The following is a 23,902-nucleotide window of genomic DNA, read 5'->3' on the forward strand; positions in this document are numbered from 1 at the left end:
GTTGATAGACCATTAAGAATATATCAATACAACCAGTTAATTCCAGTCATACATTGATGTATATTATCTGAAATCGCTCCGCTAGACAAACAACCTTAGAAAGTGCAATCGTTAAAAAGACAAAATAATAATTATACGACTTTGATATTAGTTAATAAATGTCCTTCTCTTGATGTGGTAGCTGTTTCCTATTGTTGTAATGTCAGATTATTTTAGCAATTAGTTAAAATGTTACGGAGAACTATTTAAGTGAAGGCTACAGAAGTGGTAGAGGCATTCCAACATCAACGTTATTTACACAGTGTGAGGACAACCATGTTACGGATAGTCGGCTTAGTTTTCGCTTGCGTCGTCGTCATTTCTTATACAGCTTTCGCAGTAGATAAGTTTATTGTCGATTCAATACTGTCATAGGTGCGTAATGATGGAGAGGGCTGCAGACAGGAGGTTTCTCTCCTCTGTTGCACCATTTCAACACTTCGGATCCTTCTCGTTTTTTGCGGTAACACGTTTTGTATATTTTCTAATGAGCTGTTGTGAACCAACTTAACACCAAAATTACCTTTGTTTTGACTTTTTACATTTTTATTTTTAGGGGCAAGTGGCCAATTTAGGAAGTGCACTCTTTATTTCGCGAATGAGAATCTGCCAGGTATAGAAAATGGTGACCGATTATGTTTCCAAAGTCAAAGGGTTCAAATTTGTCGGAATACATCTTGTCCGGACCTATCTTGTGATAGTCCACAGCCACCCTCAACATTCAGTAACTGCCGGTTTTGCCCAGGTGAGTATTAACTTTTACTTTTATATCTTTGGCACGGTATTTCAGCGAGATATCGCTCTAAATTCAGCATCAGATCAGCCTGGTCGCAGATTATAATACACTGATATACCGCCTCCAAAATACGTTAAAAAGAGACAGGTAACTAGTTAATCATGTGTGTAATGTATGTGTGTATGTGTGCTGCAGAGAGATGATTGTGTATTTGCCTCCTTGAGATTGCGCGGACCACAGACTGGTCTGTCTAGTGTCTTCAGATAATGAGTGGTGTGCGGGGGTAGAGCCAAATGTGTTTATTTTCCTCTTTTGCCAACATCAATGAAACTTGCGTTTCATGTGAATCACGGTCGTCCAACATCAATATTTTGGGTCTACCCCAACAGTTAACCAGGAATACCTCTCGGAACCTTTGTTCATATATGTTATTGTTCATCCTGAAAAGACCAACAGGTTCCAACTGGCGCCTCCTTCTTGTTATACCCGTTGTCAGTATTATGTGACCGGGCGGAATGTGTGTTGTAGCACGCTATAGTTGTAGTGTTCGACCTTTTGTTGCTGGTCCTGCCAATGACACTCGTCGTCCGGTTACCAGCAACAACCTTCACAGTGCTTCCCCATCTCGTCTGCATTCAAAATGGCAGCATGTTTGTTTTTCAAATTAAGAGTTTTATAATGCAATTAAAGTCCTTAAAGAACTTTTCAACAACTACGTTATTCATCATGTATGCTCTTGCAGTACCCAGTTTTTCCGGTTTCCTCAATGCCAGCGTGTTATGGGTTTTTTCGTGTAATTCCATACATGTAAAAAATAGTTATATTCTTGAAGCCTGATATTTTTGCAGAACGACTAAGTTGGCATTTTCTATTGAATAATTTTGATCGGGACATCCCAAATCCTTTCCCCTGCACTTATCCTGGTAAGATTTACTATTTTGGTCGCTAAATCAAATGGTAGTACAGGTTTCCGACCAACCTTTGCATGGGTTTCACCTGATATTTAATCCCCCATTGTCGAATTAGGAATACTGAAGTTAAGGGGACGCCTGCCTCACTGAAATTCCTCCTCTCACTGCCGCTATCGCCTTCTCCATATCTTCAAAATGATGTTTTGCCTATCTAGATTTCGGGGTATATTTCTTTGGCATTTTGAAAACTAAATAGAATCTCGGCGCTAACATCCGGGACTTGACAGAAAGCGCGATGTGTAAACATACGTTGCGGTAGCATGCATACAAGTCAGTCTAGCAGGCTAGTTAGGAGAGTTAAAATGAATTATGAGTTCAGTTAAGATTGCATTTATCTGTCGTCCGTATTAACCGTACTGGACCCTACATGCACCGTTATCATATTGCGTGGACGTTAAACCTCAAACTAACTATTCGTAATTGATCGATTTTTGACATGTCCATGAAGTTAAAACAGTTCAGGTAAAGGGACACATCTCATCTTTGAAATGTTCCTTCGGTCAAGATTTGAGAAAGTAATATATCGCTGCTACCCACTACATATTGAGAGAAGTAACTACTGTTTTGAGTTTATACCAATACTTCGGAGGCAAAGCGAAGGCAAACTAATTTATGCTGCACCCATTGCAACATTTAGGTTTAACATTTCTATTTGTAACAAACGTTATGTTTCCTATCGCTTTGCTTAACAATACCTCATTAACATAACAGATACTTTGCCTTGTATCGCAGTGGAAAGCTCAGTGATGCAAGGGTTCGAATGTCCATTGCGAGGAAAATTTCTGTTTGTTTATTTCTGATTGTCGCTTTTGCTATGAGTATTCTAATAAATTGCGTGAAAAATGTTATATTTCTTTTGTTTGTATACCTTTGCGGTATGTAGTTAGTTGGTATGCCAATTCAGTTAAGATTAATTCCGAACACAATTGGGAATTGTCTTTGAAATACAACATATACAGCGCTGGAGAGGTACAACAAGAAATGTTACTGTCGAGCATGCACATGGATCGAATTCACTCTGACGACCGATCAGAGAATGCAATTATGTATACCTGGGCATAGTTTGAACTCTTTGTAGACGGAACGACCGATCAGGGATAAAAGAAGACTACAAATTTATCATATCAAAATCAGATATTCCATACATTTGACGACCTGGTTGATGCCTATTTAGTTTGTGTACGCTTGTCTTGGACGACGGGTCGTATTATTGTATGTGCTGCGTTGCCTGTCCGTCCGTCCGCCCGTTAACTTTTTCTTGTCATCGCTCTCCTGCCTTCATTCATTTGGTTCATGGCTAGATTCTTTTCCCCATCCTCCGCTTACTCGGATATCCTTCATTAGACTAGTAGATTTGATACACAGGTTTTTTTTCAATCAAATATCAAATAACCCAAATGTTTATAATCATTCAGCTTGAGAATAACTAGATTATGTAGTCTCGACTTTTATTTCTGCTATTTCATTATCCCCAGCCATAATGTTACCGAGTGGAATGCCTTTAGTAAGGTATTTCAGTAAGATATATTTATAGCACTATAACGTCAGCATCAGATCCGCGCTATCACGAGGAGGCAAATACACCAAAATACCCTGTCTCCAGCATACATACAGATACACGACTCACATGGAAGCATGTTCTTAAATGAACTTAGCTGTAAATAGAACGTTGAACAAAATAAAACCAAAGTAAATTCATTGAAGTTGACGGTGGTCATACAAACGTCCGTCTGTCCGTCCAACCGGAAGTGTTTCAGGGCAATTACTAAAAAACCGTTCAAACAACTTCATAAAACTTTGTATGCACACCATTAAACTAGCCTAGTGATACCTTTATGAATCTTTCTATGTTGCAAAGAGATTATTTTTCAAAACTTTCTTATAACATGAATCTAGTTGTCAAGAAATGGCTTTTGGTATTAGAGTAATTTCATTTTTGATATATTTCTTGTTATCGGAGAAACACATTTCCAGACATGCGAAATTCGTTGTTTCCGGAGCATATCTCAAAAACAGATCGAGATACCTTCATAAAACTTTCTATATTATTTACATGTAAAATTGTTAAATACTGCCTTTTACTTTTAATATGCTTTCATTTGAGGTATTTTTCTGCTACCATAGAAAACAATTGGCCAAAAACGCAAATTATAGTTGGCAAACCATATCTCAAAAACCTTTCAATATAATTTCTATGCACATAAATCTATTACCTTCCTAACCTGGGCGAATGTTCAACATTAAAGCCAAAGGTAAGGTATTGTCCAGCAAGTCGTAAGGAAATAAAAGGTAGTTAGAAGTAAAAAGAAATATAAATATCCCAACTATTGCAATTGGTGAAGCAGATTGATTTTGGTTGCTTTCAAATACACATACACAAGCACACATACACAACACACATGGAGGCACGTCCTTAAATAACCTTAGCTTTTGACAGTCGCTGTACTGGAGTAGACCTATGATACCGAAAGTACACCGACAGTCTCGCCCAGAGTGTAAGACTTCACACAATGAACATTTTAAGTTTGTTAAATGATTTTGCTCATTTGGCTACTTACATCGATACACGGTACACTGTGCTATGACAGAACTGGGGTATTTGGGTGTTGATCAGTGTGCTAGACAAGGCGATGCGGATTTACTTTTGTGCCGTCTAGTTAGGGACACCAAAGCGACCACAAAAATCTGCTGCACCAATTGCAACACTTTGGATCTTTCTTTCTACTTCTATCTGATCAAAGACAAGTTTAGGCAAAAGAGAAATGAAAAGACAGATACCAAGAGCTGTAAAGTGGAAGCAGATAAATTTTGGTCTCAAGCACAAACTCATGAAATTTTATATTTACTCAGTATATTAGAAAAACAAGTATGTCAAATACCCCTGCAGGCTCAGAAAGGCATATGCTTGTCGTTTAGAGAACTGCTCTTAACTTTTAGCCAATGTAAAGGAAAGAAAGCGGAATTTCTGGCAGCTTCGCGCGAAAACGGAAATCTCACTTTTTATTCAAGAATGTATATATAACTTATAATACTTCAAAAACATATACATACACTATGTGCACTAAAGCTAGAAAACTGTGTCTTAATAATTTAAACAATATCATACACTTTGAATGTCATTAATTTATCAAATCGACTTAAATATCGAAGCGGAATGTTGTTCCCCGGAAGAGGACAGAGAGATTGATGCGTTTAAAACTCTAACTCAACTTTTTTACCTAATTGTTATGAAGTTTGATGTGATAGTGTGATAGCTGCAGAGCAAGACAATTAGTTCAGTCACTACTTTACTGCAAACAGTAATCATGCCAGCTTCATGCGTGTTGGGGGAAATGATGCAGACTCTACACTGTGACTACCAGTTTCAAAACACAATTAGACACGTGTTTGCAAGTCGATTGTGTCAGTACATCACCAATATTAGCGTGCACCATCTGAAGAATGTGAGGGGACATTTTCTGAAATATGATGCAGTTCCTCGGATACAATGGTAGACTTGGAAAACAAAAAAGTCCTATAAAGTAGAAGCATCTGGAGAAAGTGGTAGTTTATATCAAGGTATATAAGAACATGTGTATACTGTGATAATATATACGTAACCATATGCATTGTAAAAAATACATACCATACATTTCAAGTGTTTAATGGACGAAACCATTAATGTGTGTATCATCATGCAAATATCTCCCAAAATTAAAACTATATTGAATCTAAGAATTGGATGCATCCCAATCCATATCATATCTTTCTTAGCTAATCATATAAAAAGACAATAAAATGATCAACTTACTGTTAATTAACAAACTTGTGTCACTCAGAATATGAATTAAGTTTTCGAAACTTGTTTTTAGCTCACCTGGCCCGAAAGACCAAGTGAGCTTATCCCATGCCACAGCGTCCGTCGTCCGTCAACTGTTTCCTTTAGAACGCTACTTGTCCTGAACGGCTCAGAGTATTTTGACCAAATTTGGTCTGAAACATCATTGGCCAAAGGGTTCTCAGTTTTGTATAAACGGAGGGTATGGTCCCCCTGGGGGCAGAGGAGCGAGGCCAAATAGAGGGAAATAGGTAAATCTTTCAAAATCTTCTTCTTCTCAACCAATAGAAGGATGTTGACCCAATTTGTCCTATAGCATCTTTGGACAAAGGAGACTTTGTATAAACGAAGGGGTAGGGCCCAATAGGGGAAATAGAGGATTTTTTTTTCTCCTGCTATACAAGTGAAGGGATTTAAACCAACTGCAGTCAGAAGCATGCTTAGGGAGAAAAATAATCAACTTTGTTTAAACTAAGGTGTGTGGATCCCCTTCGTTGGGGCAGATGAGTGGGGCCCATTAGGGGAAATAGAGGAAAACATTAAAGATCCTTCTCCTTCTGTACCGTTGAAGGGATTTTAACCTAACCAAACTTGTTCTAGAGAATCTTTGGGCAAAGGGAATGGAGTATTTATAAATTGAAGATACCAGGTGAGCTATTAAGGCCCCTGGGCCTCTTGTTCTTATTTTATTAGGTATGGATATGAAGCGAGATTACCATTTTTCTGCTCCAAGTTCTAGAGATGACATTTCTCCAATAAACCTATCTGGCAGTGACGCATATATGTATGTGTCTGTGCGTCAGAATTTCTTCCAAGAGTGTCAGTAAGTAATACAATTATTTACATTATTTTGTACTACTGATCCTATTGTCTATTATTTCTAATTGTCGGCCTTGTTTGTTTAATTAGCCATATAAGTTGAATTTATATGAGTATTGATGTTATTCAACCTGTTTGTGTTATACTGCAATCTTCTCATTGTTGGGAGATGGCTTAATATAAGAGTCTACTCTTGTTACCAGATCACTAACATAACATTATGTATAATATTATAATATGTACTGCATATTTGTAAATAAAATATTGTACATGTACCAGCCTCGTCTGTTTATACATCCATCATATAAACTTATTTATAGTATTAATAGAAATTTATTTTTATCATAGGTGTATTGACAGATGGTGCTAGTACCTGTGTTCAAGAAACACTAAGGACAATGTCATATCTTTTTCTCGGTTTATATTACATAATACTTTATGTACATCTATTAATGTGGTGTGGCGTATCGTTTTCTTTTCGTTGTGTTATAAACGGTCGGGACTGGAATGAGGCGAGTATATGTGCTGTAACTAATTATTTCAAATAAACATGTATTTTGAAATCCTGAGTGTTAAATTTATTATTTGTTTGAAATCCTGAGTGATGAATTTATCATTTCTTGTGATATTTAATTCATTTTTTTTCATCAAAAAAATTAAACGGGGAGTGGATGGCTCTCAGAAACAACGTTCAGAAGAACATTACATTTATGTCTTCCCCAGATTCAGATTTTTACTTGCAACAAATTTGAACCTTAAAAGAATCGCACAAAGAAGGTCAAAACCTGAGTTGTTTACTGTGTATACAACATAAACTGAGTTAAATATATTGTTTACAAACGTGACGACCAGCCTCAACACTGAGCATAGTAGCCATTCAGTAAGTAAAAAGTTCTAAATATCTACAATATTCGACTACCTGCAAGCTGTGGTCCGTTCCAAAATATAAAGTTGCCACTTTATTTTGACATTTGTCTTTTGTTTTTTCGACTATTAAATAACCCTTAATAATCTCTCCTGTGTTGATGGGCCGTTAAATATATGTCAAGACATAAAAAATGCCACAAAGATAATAACAGTTGAGAAATAACAAAATGTACCATATCACATTAAATTTCCACTTATGAAAAAGATGTATCGGGAATCCAGATGCAAAAAGATAATCTGCTATATAGTCAAGAAAGTCGAGACAGAAATACAAACTCAGCTGAAAGAAAGATTTGGCATGTAATGATATTCATACAAATATTTTCGTAATCAAAAGAAAAGTGACATGACGCTAGCCAGTGTTAAACATATGATAATTCAACTGAGAAGTATTTATTAATTGGAATATTATATCAAGTAGCTTGAAGTGAACCTATTATCTAGAACTATTTACTCGTTCTCTATCGTTTGGTCGGTATGACATTAGACTTGATGGACCATTAACAATACATAAATACAACCAGCGAATTCCAGTCAAACATTATCATCAATTATCTGAAATGGCGTCGCTAAAAATGCAACCTTGGTAAGCCAAATCGTTAAAATATACTCTATAATTATACCATATTGATAACATTTAATCTATCAGCTGTATTATTGAGCTGTAACATTTCCTCTGCTAGATGTGGCAGCCGTTTCCTGTTGTTTTAATGTCAGATTATTGTAGCAACTTGTTAAAACGTTGCGGAGAATGATTTAAGTGAAGTCTACAGTAGTGAGAGAGGCCTCAATACATCGACGTTATTTACACAGTGTGACAACAACCATGTTACGGATCGTCGGCTTAGTTCTCGCTTGTGTCGTCGTCATTTCTTATACAACTTTCGTAGTAGGTAAGTTGATTGTGGCTTTAATAATTTCATTGGCGCGAAATGATGAAGTGGACTGCAGACTGGAGGATTTGCACCCCTTCAGCCTCATTTCAACACTTCGGATCCTTCTCGTTTTTGCGGTAACGTATGAATGTTTTATTATACTCCCGCAACGACGTTAGTGGGGTAAACTGGAATCCAGAAAACTCCTCCTTAACTAACTGGAAACTTTGCATGAATGATCGGAATCTTATGTAGTTGTGCACCGGCATTTTAAATTTGAGTTTCGACCCTTTTTGATGGAGTAATGTCCCATTGTGCGAAATACTTGTCCGTACAACTTCTGCCTAACTAACAGGTGGATTTCATTGAAACTTTGCATGAATGATCGGTTTCTTAAATAGTTGTTGACCGGCATTTTTATTTGGGATATCGACCCTTTTGGGTGGAGTGATGCCCCTTTGTGCGAAATACTTGTTATTGGTGGGAGACCATATTGCTTTGCTCTATTAAGCCTTTAGCTTACAAATCTTGTTTATATCGGAGCGGGGGTATTAGTTAGCTTACAGTTCTAGGTAGCTGTTGTGAACAAACTCAAATCCGATATTACCTTTCTCTTGACTCAGTATACTTTCGTTAATTTCAGAGGCAGTTGTCCGATTTAGAAAGTGCATTCTCTACTTTCAAAATGAGAATCTGCCAGAAATAGAAAATGGTGACCGGTTCTGTTATCAAAGTGAAAGGATAAGATTCTGTCGGGAAACATCTTGTCCTACCTTATCTTGTGATAATCCCCAGCCACCATCAATCATAAACCAAAGTAACTGCCAATTTTGCCCAGGTGAGTGTGAACTTTTACTTATTTTCTCTTCGGCACGGTATTTTAGTGAGTTAGCACTCTAAATTCGGCATTAGATCTGCCCGATCCCAACCTCAAATACACCAAGATACCGCCTCCAGAACACATTAAATAGCGACACGTCATTAGATTAATTTCACTGTAAAGTTTTCTCTCAACACAATAAAACTATTTATTCGGGGGCGTTATGGTTTCGTGTACCTGTGCCGAAGGGAGGATATGATTGTGTATATGCCTCCTTGCAACAGCACAGATATGATATCAGTTCTACGTCACTGATACCATGCCGAAGGTTCTGAGCACAGCATTCCGCTCTCTCACATTATACTGACAACTGGTTAACCAGTTGTTGCAATTACCCTTAGTGCTAAACGCTGAAGAAGAAAATAACGAATTGCCATTTTTTAAAAGATTATTCTCTTTGATAATGCTTGTAAAGCTTTATAGTTCTTCTGATCTGTTAATCTGTATTTATGTTATCAATGAGATTAATGAAAAAAAACACTTCATTACACGAGAAGGTCATTTTTATGTTTTTGAGCTGCTAAACAAACTATTTTCTATTTTATGGGGTAGCAAACGATCGTATCTTGTCCTTTACACGCATTTTAAAACAAATGATTTCAGACGGCTTTACCAGATGTGTGTACATATTCAGGATGATCTAATATCTGTGGCATTTACATGTATGTTTTGTTTTGGTTTTGTGTTGGGGCTATTCATGTCTTGTCTTGATCACAATTTTCCCTAACAAATTAATTTGAACTCTTTTTATTTGAACTTTCTGCAGAAGAGATTTAGAAATACACATTGGCCATACACTGTTGCTTCCAATATAGCAAAACAAAACAAAAACAGTATACTGAAATCTTCATTAATGAAGTTTGCCGTAGTGGTGGGGAAATAACTCGCACATTCTTAAACAAACCTCGGGGAAATAGCACCGATTTCACATTCAATAGTTCTCACCTAATATACCTAGTCCCTACAGCTAGAGCGTAAAAAATCGTAAGAGGCGACTAAATGTGGGATCTTATCTTTTCTCTGCTTTCTAAACAACTTTCTACTTCCTAATGTCACCCTTAACATTGCCTCACCTTTGGCCAATAGTTGAGCGTTTGTCCATGTGAGAAAGGCTTTGGGTTTTGTCCCCTGGCCGAGACATGCCAGAGTCTGTAATAATGGTAGTTCCAACTCCTGCTTAACGCTCAGCAATTTTGAAGTGTGACGACTGGTTCGCCCGTTGTAAGTATAATGTGACCGGGTGGGGTGTCCTGCTGGGTGTCTTCGGCAGTATGTAACAATGAGGTAGCACTATCAAGTCGGCATCAGTTCCGCGCTATCACAAGGAGACAAACACAAACATATCGCAGCCTCCCAAAAGAAACCACGCATACACTACACGCATGCATCTTGCACACAGGGGAGGCCGTCCTTAAATGACCATAGCTGTTTATAGGACTCGTTAAACAATACTAAACCAAACCAAACTTATTTAATCGACCAAATACTGATTTGTCTAGTGGCTGAAGATAATGAGTGGTGTGAGGGGGTAGAGCCAAAATGTATATATTATCCTCTTCTGTCTACTTCAATAAAGCCAATTTTTTTATGTGACCCTTGGCCGTCCAACAATACTATTTGGGGGCATGTCCTCTCCACAGTTAACCAAGAATACCTCTGCGGACGATTGTTCACATATGTCATTGTTCGTCATGGAAAGACCACAGAGTTCCAACTGGCGCCTCCTTTGTGTTATACCCAAATGATGATTTTGAAGTTTTACCCCTGCCAATAACCATTGGCGGCATTCGATTTCCTGCCGCGCTGACGCACCTCATTATTGTAATGTTTTACGTTTTGTTGCTGGTCCTGTCACTGACGATTCCTTTTCCTTAACCAGCAACGTCATGCCTTAAAGTCCTTAACCACGTGATTCATCATGCTGGCTCTTACAGTACCCAGTTTCTCCGGCTTTTTCAATGATAGCGTGTTTCATGGAATGCCATATATGTAAAGAGTGAGTTGTGTTCTTGAAGCCAGATATTTTTTTTCTGAACGACAAAGTTGGCTTATCCTTTTTCACCTGATATTTAATCTCCAAGGGTCGACTAAGGAATACTAAATTTAAGGGACGCCTGCCTCACTGACATTCCTCCTCTCACTGCCGCTACCACCTTCTCCATATTTTCAAAATTATGATTTGCATATCTAGATTTCGGGGTATTTCAACAATATCATCATAAAATATAATTTATATAACCATTAAATGCATGTGCTTTCATTCTTTATCTAATTAAATAGGTGTCCGTATTTACATTACCTTTGTAATTTTCGATTCATGCACATACGACGCTTTATTTGTATATTTTGTCTATAATTAATGCATTAAAATTAATTAATTGAATTGATACAAATTTTGTGAAACAACAGCAGTATCATTGAATCAAGACACCTTGTATTTGTTCCAATATAATGGAGTACTATTAAGTTAAAAACTTCGCAGGCGGCAATTTTCGTCGAAAGGTCCGGAAAAATGCCGTTTTTAATTTTATTGTCCCCTAGAGATAACATCTGGGACTTAACAGAAAGTACGATTTGTAAACATGCGTTTCAGTAGCATGCATTCAAGTCAGTCAAGCAGGCTAATTAGGAGAGTTTATAGGAGTTAAGTCAAGAGTGTCCGTATTTACCGTAGTAGACCCTACATGCACCGTCGTCATATAGCGTGGACGTTAAACTCCAAACAAACTATTCATAAATGATCGCTTCTTGACCATGAAGTTAAAACAGTACAGGCAACGGGACACGTCTCATCTAAGAATTATTGCCTCAACAAAAATAATGCCCTGTAGGTAAAGGTTTGAGAAAGGAATACACCTGCTGTTACCCACTACAGATTGAAGTAGCTGCTGTGGGAACTCCGACATAATTTAGAATTGCGTTTATATCTCTACTTTGGAAAATGTAGGAGCGAAGACAAACTTATTTCTGCTGCACCCATTGCGATATTTTAGTTTAAATATTTTAGCAAACGTTTCCTATCGTTTTCCATAACTATACCTCAACGATGGCCTTAGAATTAACAATCGCTCTATTGGGGAAGGCCAGGTAATAACAAGTACATAAGTAAACTGCAGTTTTTGAGGATGTTGATATATCCTGAGGACGCTTATAGAGAAAGTCTGCAGTAAACCCCTGTATTTCAGGGAAAGAGATTGCCTGCAACATCCCACTGCATGTTATAATATGCAGCTTATTGTACTTACAAGGAAAATCGGTTCCGCTGGTATGGTGCTTAAGAAAGTGCTTGTTTAAACTCAAGCAACTAGAGTAAGTACTTATAGCATATTTTTTTAAGAATATTCTTTTAACTATTTCGACAGGTCAGTGCGTCCATGGTGGCAAGGTGCAAACAGTTAAACAGCAATTCAGACACACGGATGGAGTAAACTACTGCACCTGTCACGAGAATAACATGATCACGTGTTCTAAGTTACCAACCAACGAGCAGAACTTGTGTAACTAGTATGAACGATTCCATTTATCTGTAGACAACGTGGTGATTTTCTGGTTTCCCTGTCGCTATCGTCTATCAGACGTTACGTTTTCACCTTCACTCGATTTTGTTCAGATGTTCATCATTTCCATTTATTTTTGTAAAGAACGTGCATTTAAATAGCAAATAATTAAAACGCCTTTCTTGTGCCTTCTAGCTTTAAAAAATCGTTTTCACTGACAGATAAACGATGACATACTAAAAATGTATGGAATATTATCCAATGTATATATTCAAGTATATTTGGAATTAAAGTATTTTGTGGAAATTTAACAAAGGCTTTTTCTTAACCTTTTCTGTGTAGATGTAAAGGGCCTGTCACACCTGGCCGATTTGGGTCGCCGTAGTCCGAATTATTCTGACGTTTCATCGACTTTTGTTTATATCGGTCTGTCGTCGATTAACGTCAGAACTCCGGCCCTCTATAATATGCGGGAAATAAGCGACCCGCGCCTGATTCGCTCTTCAAACTGATATTTTTGAAACAAATCGTTGTACTACCGAATACCACCGAAGTAGTATTGATGCATTGGTATAACATCGGCGACGCATCGCTAACACTAAGGTAACAGAAAAGTTGTATTCGGTATCACAACGGTATCACAACGGGAACGCCGGTACTACATCGGTAACACCAAGGTAACGGGAACGCCGGTACTACATCGGTAACACCAAGGTAACGGGAACGCCGGTACTACATCGGTAACACCAAGGTAACGGGAACGCCGGTACTACATCGGTAACACCAAGGTAACGGGAACGCCGGTACTACATCGGTAACACCAAGGTAACGGGAACGCCGGTACTACATCGGTAACACCAAGGTAACGGGAACGCCGGTACTACATCGGTAACACCAAGGTAACGGGAACGCCGGTACTACATCGGTAACACCAAGGTAACGGGAACGCCGGTACTACATCGGTAACACCAAGGTAACGGGAACGCCGGTACTACATCGGTAACACCAAGGTAACGGGAACGCCGGTACTACATCGGTAACACCAAGGTAACGGGAACGCCGGTACTACATCGGTAACACCAAGGTAACGGGAACGCCGGTACTACATCGGTAACACCAAGGTAACGGGAACGCCGGTACTACATCGGTAACACCAAGGTAACGGGAACGCCGGTACTACATCGGTAACACCAAGGTAACGGGAACGCCGGTACTACATCGGTAACACCAAGGTAACGGGAACGCCGGTACTACATCGGTAACACCAAGGTAACGGGAACGCCGGTACTACATCGGTAACACCAAGGTAACGGGAACGCCGGTACTACATCGGTAACACCAAGGTAACGGGAACGCCGGTTCTATATCGGTATTACTTCGGTCACTTATTCTAATGCTTTCTCGCCGGAGCTCTGCGTTGTTTAGTTTTTGTTCCGGTTTAGTCCCGTCGAGGTACATTGGTAGTGTGTGACAAGCCCTTAATCTTAATTGATAATATCTGTGTTTCGTGTCGGTCAATTTAAGTTCTAAATGTGTTCATGGATTAGCTCTCAGATATATTGAGGATGCAACAGGGCGGATAGACATCTGCAGAAATTTCAACTTTCGATCGACTTGACAACCAATCAGACGAGTGATATATAAAATATATGTGGATGACTTAAATAATCTTAAGGGGGAGAGCGCCTCCTCCACTTTTCTACTGTATTCCGACACGGAGACATTTCAAACGAAGATATCTTTAGGATGTTGGTGTTTTGGATAGTTTTGAAATGATTCCAGTAATTCTGGAGCATAAATGCATTAACATAACAGGTATCTTGACTGGTATTACATTGGATAACCTCACTGACGCCAAGTGATGCCAGCGTTCGAATGCTGGTAGGGGAGACAATTTTTTATTTTTTGTTCTGTTTTTGTCTTTATTTTATTTTGTTTTTACTATTAATATTCCTATAAAATGATGTATTTCTTATCTTTGTGTACCTTTGCTGTATGTAGTTAATTGGGAATCTTCTCCGTTGGAAACACAACACATACAGCGCTGGAGAGGTTCAACCTAGAAAAGTTACTGTCGAACATGCTCATGGTTCGAATAAACCCTGGCGACCGATCAGAGTTAGTAAATGTTTAATCTCGTTCATAGTTCGAACTCTTTATAGAGTGACCGACCGATCAGGGCCAAATGAATATTGTACATTATGAAATATTCAATACATTTGACGACCGACATGTCAGAAAGCTCTTTGATACGTGATTGCGCATGTCTGGCTGACATACAGTACTTTTACAATGTACATGTATTTGGTCTGGCCGTGAAAAATAAAATCACAGGGTTCTGGCACGTTGGTTATGTACAGAAGACGTATTATCTAGTCCCTGTGAAGTAGACTGGTAATATCTACCTTCTATCGTGGGAAGCGTTCGGCCACGTGTGACGTAAAGAGCTTCCATTGTGGGGACGTCAACATGGCAGCTCCCAGGCACGCGGCCAGGGTAATGGACACGTGTGATCATCCACTGTTACCTACTCACCAGAAATAGGCCGTCTTTCCGGGCTCGGTGACCTGTTATGATGTTCTGTACGATATTGCTATACATGTGTAGATATAACACTGAGATCGCTGGTCGTTTAGTGTTTTTAGTTTGTGGATCACATCGAATAAATATGGTTCATGGCACAGATTCTTTTTCCCATCCTCCGCTAATTCGGTTATCCTTTATCAGACACCAGTGGATTTGGTACACATTTGATTACATTCAAATAGCCTTAATCCAGATTTCTATAATCAGTAAGCTTGATAATAATTACATTTCATAACAAACGTGCGTCTGTTCGGTAGCGTTTCCGGGCTATAACTCCAAAACTGATTAAGATAACTTTATAAAACTTTGAATGCACATCATTAAAAGTAGAAGTAAGGGGCGCTTATGATGTTCACGAAACGTATGCCTAATCATTCTGTTTTACTATGGCAATAAAATATGTTCAAACTAAGCTAGAAAACTTAAGTAGTCTCGTGATGCTTGTTGATATTGAAGAGTTTTCATTTTTGATTGGTCAGAAATCCAAAATTTGTTGTTTCCGCAAATCTCAAAAACTCTTAAGGATAATTTGCAAAACTTCCTTATTACATAAATCCAGTTATCCAGAAATTCGTTATTTCCAAGATATATCTCATAACAGATCAAGACAACTTCGTCAAACGATCTATTCACATTTTTACATCAATCTAGTTGCTATCAGTAAGTTTTCATTTTCGATATTTTCCTGTTACCACAAACAAAATGCATGAAGATGCAAAATTTGTCGTTTCTGCAGCATATGTCCAGCACTATCTTGCCTATGCGGGGGGTCTGAATGACCATGTTCGTGTTGATATTTAAAACACGTGTTTCTCAATACCCTTATGCTTAGCTGACCGTACTACTTCCTTAACTATACATTTGAAACTGTGTTTTCGGCTGGCTACAGCATTTTTAATTCATATCTAAAAAGAAACCATGCCTTGTGCAGCTTAAATAGATATATATATGTATGCAATAACAATGAAGAAAACAAAAATAGGTTTCTGAGTGTTTAACTCCTAATAGTGTACTGTAAGCTTCGTCTTGTACTCATTTACATTCAACTAATCTCTAAACAAGATATGATATATTTTAAAACCAATCCGTTTGCTATTGATAAAAATATTGACATTTGTTTTTTACACATTTTGACATTTTTATTTCTAGTTTGATGTATTCATTTTTGTGAATGTCTGTATTTTTGCATCATTTGTTTGGCCCTTAATGACTCGAATTTTCGATGGGCCGTAAAACAATACAAACATAAAAAATCCGTACTACAGTTATATCCAAAAGGATACTAATGTTATGGTATGTACAAAACACGACTGTCGGATAGTGCTGTAGGACGTCCTTACTATTTCCTTTCCCATGTACGCTTCATTGCTATAAGCAGTTCTCTTTGGTGTAACCACTCTCTGGCACTCGACACTCACATTTCCAAAAATGTCTTTGCCAGAATGATTGTTCAAATATAATCAAAAGGAATGAAATTACACCAAGAGGTGACCTAAAGGACATTTGATCCTAAACCATGACGGCGTTAGAGCTTCCGGTGTGGCAGTAGGTTGAGATTCGACTCCTATACATCTTACATCAGATATTTAAATATATTATAAAACTAGAACACTAATCATGAAGAAGCAATCTGCCCATATAGCTGAGCTTGACGTTTGACATTTGGACTTCAAAAGGAATCTCAAAGAAGCAAAACATACGTTTTTCATGTACTATGATGTGAGTCTTGTTTCCTTCCACCTCCATATTTGCGGCGCTACGGAAATGTAAATACCGGTGCAATACTCATTTGTTAGCTTTGATTTGTTTTATTTCACCTTAAATACCTCCCCCATCAAGAGCCATGGTCAAAGTCAGAGATCCACTTTGTCTTTGACCTTTTAGACCCAAATGACATTGACTTTTAACCCAGTGACCCTGATCTTTGGTCAGTTGACTTATTCTTTAATTCCGACCAACTTTGCTTCATAATATCATAACAAAATGTTCATAAGTAAAAAATACAAAACTTGACCTTGAACCTTTGGACCCCGAAACCTGAACCTTTTGTCAGTTGACTCCATATTAAAATCTAAACAACTTTGCTTCATAATAACAAAAAAAAATGTTCATCACTTAACAGATACAATAGTTGACCTTGACATTGACCCAGTGAACTTGACCTTAAGTCAGTTGACTCTGTGTTAAAATTTCGACCGACTTTGCTTCATAATGTCATAACGAAATATTCACCATTAAAAAAAAAAAAAAAAAAAAAAAAAAAAAAATACTCAATTACCTTGACCTTTAGTCAGTTGACTCCCTATTTAATTCTGACCAACATTGCTTCGTAGTGTCATAACAAAATGTTCATTAATGAAATGATACAAAATTTGACCTTGGCATTTGACCCAGTGATCTTGACCTTTGGTCAGTTGACTCTTTGTTTAATTCCGACCAATTTTGCTTCGTAATGTCGTAAAATGCTCATTAGTGAAAAGCTACAAAAAATGACCTAGACCTTTGACCCAGTGACCCTTGACCTCTCACACGATGACCTTGACCTTTGGTCAGTTGACACCTTGTTTAATTCTGATCAACTTTGCTTAATCATGTCACTACAAAATATTCATCAGTGAAAAATATAGTGATTAATATAGGGCACCCGTATCTCCGATTTAATTGTATAAATATGGTTTGCTCGTTACAGGTTTTATAAAAAAATTAGCGTGTCCGTGTGGCTTAACGTTCAGGACTTGGGTAATGCAACAACTCGTTATCCCGTGGTCAGTTTAGTGTGAGCGGGTGGAATATTGTGCTTGGTGCCTTCGGCATTGTATATCAGTGAGGTAGAACACCAGATCAGCATTATCGTAAGGACGTAATTACACCAACATGCCCTGCCTCCAGCACACAGAAGACATCCACGCAACCAGGATTGGCACGAGACTCCAGAGCCCAACCTGTGGACTAACTCCCTGTATCATTCCAGTTGCTACAGGCATAAAGAGACAATACACTCATGCTACATGTATTGATAAGGAGATCAAGGCCCATCTCTGGGGACTTGCTGTCTGAGGCATAACCTGGAACTGTTGAAATCACCATCCTAAAATGTATAACCATTTATACAATAGCAGTGCATAAAGAAACCATTACAAAAATGGTATTACAATCGACCCTGGGATCTAGCCTTAATCCCTGGCAATTAGTCCTTGGTTTTAAGAGAAATAGTAGAGAATCTCCGTATAATCAAACTTGCAATTGCTAATCATGAGGAGACCAGTACACTCACGATACCTTGAGTTCCTGCTCCACCCTGGACTAATTTCCAGGATCATAACATGGCACCAGTTGTTAACTCTATCCTATAACCATATATTTAATTGCTCCTGGGTACTTACTTCCTGGTTCTTAACGTAGAAACAATTGAATCCCTGACCCTATACACCCCTGCAGGTCGGGGATCAAGATGCATGTATCGTAAGAGGCGACTAATGTGGAATCCCCTACATAATTGGGGGTAAGCGACCAACATTTAGCATCTTTAACTTTCTTTCTACTTCTAACTTTTTTATATCCTAGCGCCTAGCTTGACAATACATAACTTCTGGCTTTGAAATTGAACGTTAGCCAATGTGAGGAAGGCCCCCAGGCCGAGACATACCAATACACACGTGCATGCTTACAAAACACACATAGAGGCACGTCCTTAATGACCTTAGCTGTTGATAAGACTTTAAACAAAATAAAAATAAACCAAACCTCATCATGTAGATACATGTAGAAAAATACACTCCAGCTACTAAGATTAGCCCCTGGGTCTTTCATGGCCTATAGAAACTTGCTTCCTGGGTCAAAACATGGAAACTGTTTAACATTGCTGAGCAAAAAGGATGCAATCACCCAAAGCGAACTTGTCCCAGTTTGAACGCCTCTGAGGCTTTCATTTTTGGAGGGGAACCGGAAGAGATATTTTCACAACAAGAGAACAAGAGCAGTGTAAGGATTTTAAATGTCACCTTATTAATCTTCAGTATTACATGTTATCAAAAGACCGTTTAAAGAGACCCGGATGTTTAGTCTAACCCACCTGTACATCTACTATCGACCGTGTTGTTGATCGTTCACCTCGCCTGTACTTTCGTGACGTCACGCTTCTGTTATTCATTATTAATCACAGAATTTGCATTTCGCCATAAATATGAACACACATGGCCTTTTATCTAGTAAAAAGGCTTTTAAGAGAGAAACATCAACATGCAAGAACAGTGATTTAGGTCACAGAATTGTATCTATAAGTGTCGGTAGAAAGCAAACGCAAGCAGGTTGATGAGCAGTCGAATGCAGCATTGATTGATTTCAGGCGAATCAAACGCACCTTCAACTGCATTTGCAGTATTGTTACGAAAGATACTGTATTACGGTACCTCCCCCAATTCGACTAACGCTTAATCTGTTTACTACGATGATCTTTAAAAATGTAAAAGAAAAAAACATTACATCATCTTGTGAAGTGGTTTTGAAATACCACTTTTGCAGTGTTCTGAGCAAAATGATCTGATATTATTCTTCGAAGTCTGTTTAAATAATTAAACAATAACGTGTATTTAAGTGGAAGTTTATTTGACCAGTAAATACCCATTATTGATCCAGATAAAATGTATTCCTCACTCTACTTGAGTAAATATATTCAAGCGTGGTTGAGAAATTGACAAATTGATTTCAAGTGTTAATAAGCTTCTGTTGTGTTATATATATTTACAGTTTCACCAGACCCACGTTTACGATTCCCTTGTGATTGAGAGTGTAAATGATCTACCAAACTTTATATTTCATTCCTCGTTTGACTTAACTAGACGTCGTCAGGATAAAAAAAAAATCCTCTATTTTACAAGAACTTGTCTAAATAAACCACCTTTTCCAAACGCTGCTACGATGTAATACGACAGGGAACACTTGCTGTATTTAAGGCGCTGTTTGTGAAGTACTCCTGAATTGCACATTAACTCATCTCTTACTACATATGTAGCACGTGCAGTGGCATCGACAGGCCTGCCCTCCAGAACCCTGTAGAGGGCTTGGTAAGAAATACAAAAATCTATTGGAGATTTGTAAAACGTAACCATCCGTACCACCTGCTGTATCATACGAGACAAAACTGTTTTCAGCTTGGACAAGGTATGTGCATCGACTTCTTCTTGATTAGATAGTGTAAAAACAAATAGATTTCTCAGTCCAAATCAACGCCACCAGATTTGCTTGTGGTACTGTATATTGAAGGGTAACACATACCCCATGCCGGGACAGGTACAAGATAAAACTCTATTTCTAGAGATTTTTCAATTAATCAATACTTTAGTGTAGATAATCCCAAATATATATACATACAACCGTACATAGGAACATAGCCTGTGTATACAGTAGTGTATATCGGTGGGGATTACCGCCTGATAATCTCTCCCGCAGATTACTTGGCAGTTGTGACGTCACTAGTACTAGTCGTGTGTACACTTAAGGCACGTACACACCACCCTTCGTTAGCTTTAATCAAGTAGGTATTCAGTTTATATAAAGATAATCTGTTCGGATCATATTATTCAATGTGTATTTAAGCGAAGAACCAACGTTGCCATATTTACTTGTAATAAAAAGTTCAGCTATATTTAATTACTATACATTTAAAATGTACATGTTTTAAAACAAGACTATCCGCGTGTTTATTTTTCAAACATTAACACTTGTGTGACTATTTATTTGAGTACGATTTGGTCCGAAACCTACGAAAAACATACGTTTGTTTTTCAAACATGAACACTTTCGGGTGAGCTACATGTATTTGGTCCAATAAATAAGAACGTTAAAAACACGTTATTAAACAAAACAAAAACGTTATAACGCAAACAAACGCGTATTCACGCAAACAAGCGCGTATTAACGCAAACAAACGCGTATTCACGCAAACAAACGCGTATTTACGCAAACAAGCGCGTATTCACGCAAAAAACATACTTCATGGGATGCGTCCGTGTTTATGTTTATCAAACTTGTGTAAGTACTTTAGTAAGTATAAGCTACAGCCCCTGACTTATACCCATCGGTAATTCATAATCTACAATGTCACATTTATGATGTCATATCGAAAATGTCATTTCAACAAACCGGTCATTTCCTGTTGCATGTTACGCCTTTTTAAATGTTCAAACCCTTATAAAGGCAAACAGCCACGTCCATAATGTATGAGGGTTTCATGTTAAATATTAACGTATTCTAATTATTCGAAGTTATCAGTGATAAAAATTGGGTATTGAAGTGCTTGTCCTCAGTGCAAACAATATTCTGGAACAGCCTAACTTCCTCCAAATGTTTGCTTTTTACGATGCTCTCGTGTTATTTGAGGCAGGAGAAGCGTCAAAATGATACTGATGCTGTTGCGTTTATAGCCCTATAAACGCAACTAGTTCTGCTAGTGTTTATTTAGAGACTTGCTGCTTTACCAGTAAAGTGGAATGCGGAAATCGCAATCTCTATTGTTTTTCTGAGAGTCAGAATTGTTGAAAGATATTTCCCTGCAGATATTTATTTTTTAACGTTAGCGTCATGTTTTTGTCGCTGGTATCAGTAAAATATGACTACACGAAAACACGCAGATAAAAACATAGAACCTAGCTTCAACACATTCTAAAATACTTCAAAAATCTAATCACAATTGTTTGTAACGCGAACCAGGACTACGCCATTGCTGTGCTAGGGTAAAAAAAAAAAAAAAAAAGAAGTCCCCATGCATTGTAAGTTAACATCGGCGTATAGAATTAATACAGAGGAAAACAAATGTACATAAGTTGCGTATAGTAAATCGAATCTCGAACTTGTATATAAATAATCCAATCCCGTAATCGAATATAATACAATCCCGTAATCGAATAAAACTCATTAACTATGTGACAGTGTCGTTCCATTAGATGTCAATTTTATCATGTTTACGTTTCGCAACGGTGATTAGTGAACAACTGTCAATTACTATTCTAATTTTTTACCTTTAATATGATTATACAAGTATTTGTGAAAAGTTCTGTAAAAACATAATGCTAAATATGGTTCGAACAGTGAAATATTTCCGAAATGCAGCGTGAACCCGACATTATATCAAACTTATATTTCTCAAGTATTGACTTATGATGAGGTGAATATGTGGTGATATGAACCTGAAGTCTCGGTTAATAACACTTTCTCGGGTTTACATGACGACATCTTCACCGAAATAAGAACCTTAATTAGATGGCAAACAATGTTTAAATGATTAAAAATATAGAATATATGAAAAATAGGAAAATACTGCATTTGGAAGAAAGCTAGCCCGAGTTTCCTTTAGCCCTGACACCAGACTTAAACATTTTGACAGTTAGATGTCTGGTGTGGGGCCAGAACGCAATGCTATATGAAAACGTGGAATTCTCCGACACCAACAGTTTTGAGGTGCTGACAACAAAAATCGGCTATGACACAACACATACCTCACATATATCGATAAATGCATTATTTATTGATTCAAATACCCCTATTATTATCACCAACAGCTGCTAAATTCCGTCAGTAGAGTTCTCGGTTTAAAATCGTTCAAAATTTCCCACCTGAGCGTACGCCGTTTTTGTATGTCAGGGTAGTGACTAATCAACAAGCCGTACTGATCCGGACCGAGAACGGAATATATCATTCTTGTTTAGAAAATTTCAGGACCGCCTCTTTTTGTTATTTAGTCGCTACCCTGACATACAAAAATGGCGTCCGCTCAAGTGGGAAATTTTGGACAGTTACAACCGAGGACTCTACTGACAAAATTTAGCAGCTGTTGGTGATGATAATAGGGGATTTGGATCAATACATAATGCATTTATCGATATATGTCAGATAGGTGTTGTGTCATAGTCGATTTTTGTGGTCAGCACCTCAAAACTATCCGACACAAAACGGTGTCGAAGAATTCCACGTTTTCATATAGCAGTGTGCTCTGGCCCCACATTAGACATGTATATGTCAAACTGTGTAAGTCTGGTGTCAGGGCCAGAGGAAATTCTGGCTAGCAGAAATCATGGTGACGTTACAGTTGAAAAGACGTCATAAAGAGATGATTAACCTGCTGTTTCTAAAACAAAATAGTAGGACCGAGTTAATATCATACAATTATGGACTTCGTGTGAGGTCTATCCCTGATTTACGAACCTGGTCTGAACAATATTCACAGAGGTCGAAGGCCGAGGAGAATATTGTTCAGACCAGGTCCGTAATTGGGCCTCTGTGAATATTGTTCAGGACCAGGTCCATAAATCAGGAATAGACCGAAACTGAAGTTCACAATTGTTTTATTATATGACATTTTACAATGAGATTATTATTTTTTTATGTCATAAACACATGGATGGCATTAACTATTTTGGAATCACAGAGTGAAGGACTTCAAATACAAAATAACATACACAAAAAAAATGAATTTCAGATTCAATTAATGTGATATTTAATTTCAAATGAATAGTATTTGCACAATCGACATCATCAATACTCACAAAGTTCATAATTTGATGAGACAGTCCATTTGTAGTTGAATTCAGCAGTGTGATTGGTAACAGAGTTACAGACTGACTGGGCATATTTTTAGTAGCGGTCTGCAACACTTTTCTATTCATAGAACAAGGTCTGTAACAGATGATTTGATTGCAATTAGCTGTTAATCGATGGCTGGGAAATAACCCAGGTCTATTTTAGTAGAGGTCTGTTACAC

At 37.8% G+C, this 23,902-nt stretch overlaps 1 protein-coding gene and 1 long non-coding RNA gene across 2 annotated transcripts; both read left to right on the forward strand.

The window, feature by feature from the left end:
* Window positions 1–294: 294 nt before the first annotated feature.
* On the forward strand, window positions 295–6,926 carry LOC110451317. Its single transcript, XR_002463057.1, has 3 exons — window positions 295–784; window positions 6,257–6,386; window positions 6,731–6,926. It is a non-coding gene; the product is annotated as an uncharacterized LOC110451317 (long non-coding RNA).
* A 1,112-nt stretch (window positions 6,927–8,038) lies between these two features.
* LOC110451320 lies at window positions 8,039–12,860 on the forward strand. Its single transcript, XM_021499251.1, has 3 exons — window positions 8,039–8,202; window positions 8,828–9,022; window positions 12,427–12,860. The coding sequence occupies exons 1-3, from the start codon at window positions 8,136–8,138 to the stop codon at window positions 12,567–12,569; spliced, it is 405 nt and encodes a 134-aa protein (XP_021354926.1). The 5' UTR covers window positions 8,039–8,135; the 3' UTR covers window positions 12,570–12,860.
* The last annotated feature ends 11,042 nt before the right edge of the window (window positions 12,861–23,902 follow it).

The sequence above is a fragment of the Mizuhopecten yessoensis genome, unplaced genomic scaffold (assembly GCF_002113885.1).
Source record: "Mizuhopecten yessoensis strain PY_sf001 unplaced genomic scaffold, ASM211388v2 scaffold5929, whole genome shotgun sequence".
Classification (NCBI taxonomy): Eukaryota; Metazoa; Mollusca; class Bivalvia; order Pectinida; family Pectinidae; genus Mizuhopecten; species Mizuhopecten yessoensis.

What these genes read in the sequence shown, in the direction of transcription:
- LOC110451320 (XM_021499251.1), top strand. Translation starts at nt 8,136, where the DNA reads ATGTTACGGATCGTCGGCTTAGTTCTCGCTTGTGTCGTCGTCATTTCT. An exon ending in TTATACAACTTTCGTAGTAG is followed by an intron (nt 8,203 to 8,827) that starts GTAAGTTGATTG and finishes CGTTAATTTCAG; the next exon opens with AGGCAGTTGTCCGATTTAGA. An exon ending in TAACTGCCAATTTTGCCCAG is followed by an intron (nt 9,023 to 12,426) that starts GTGAGTGTGAAC and finishes CTATTTCGACAG; the next exon opens with GTCAGTGCGTCCATGGTGGC.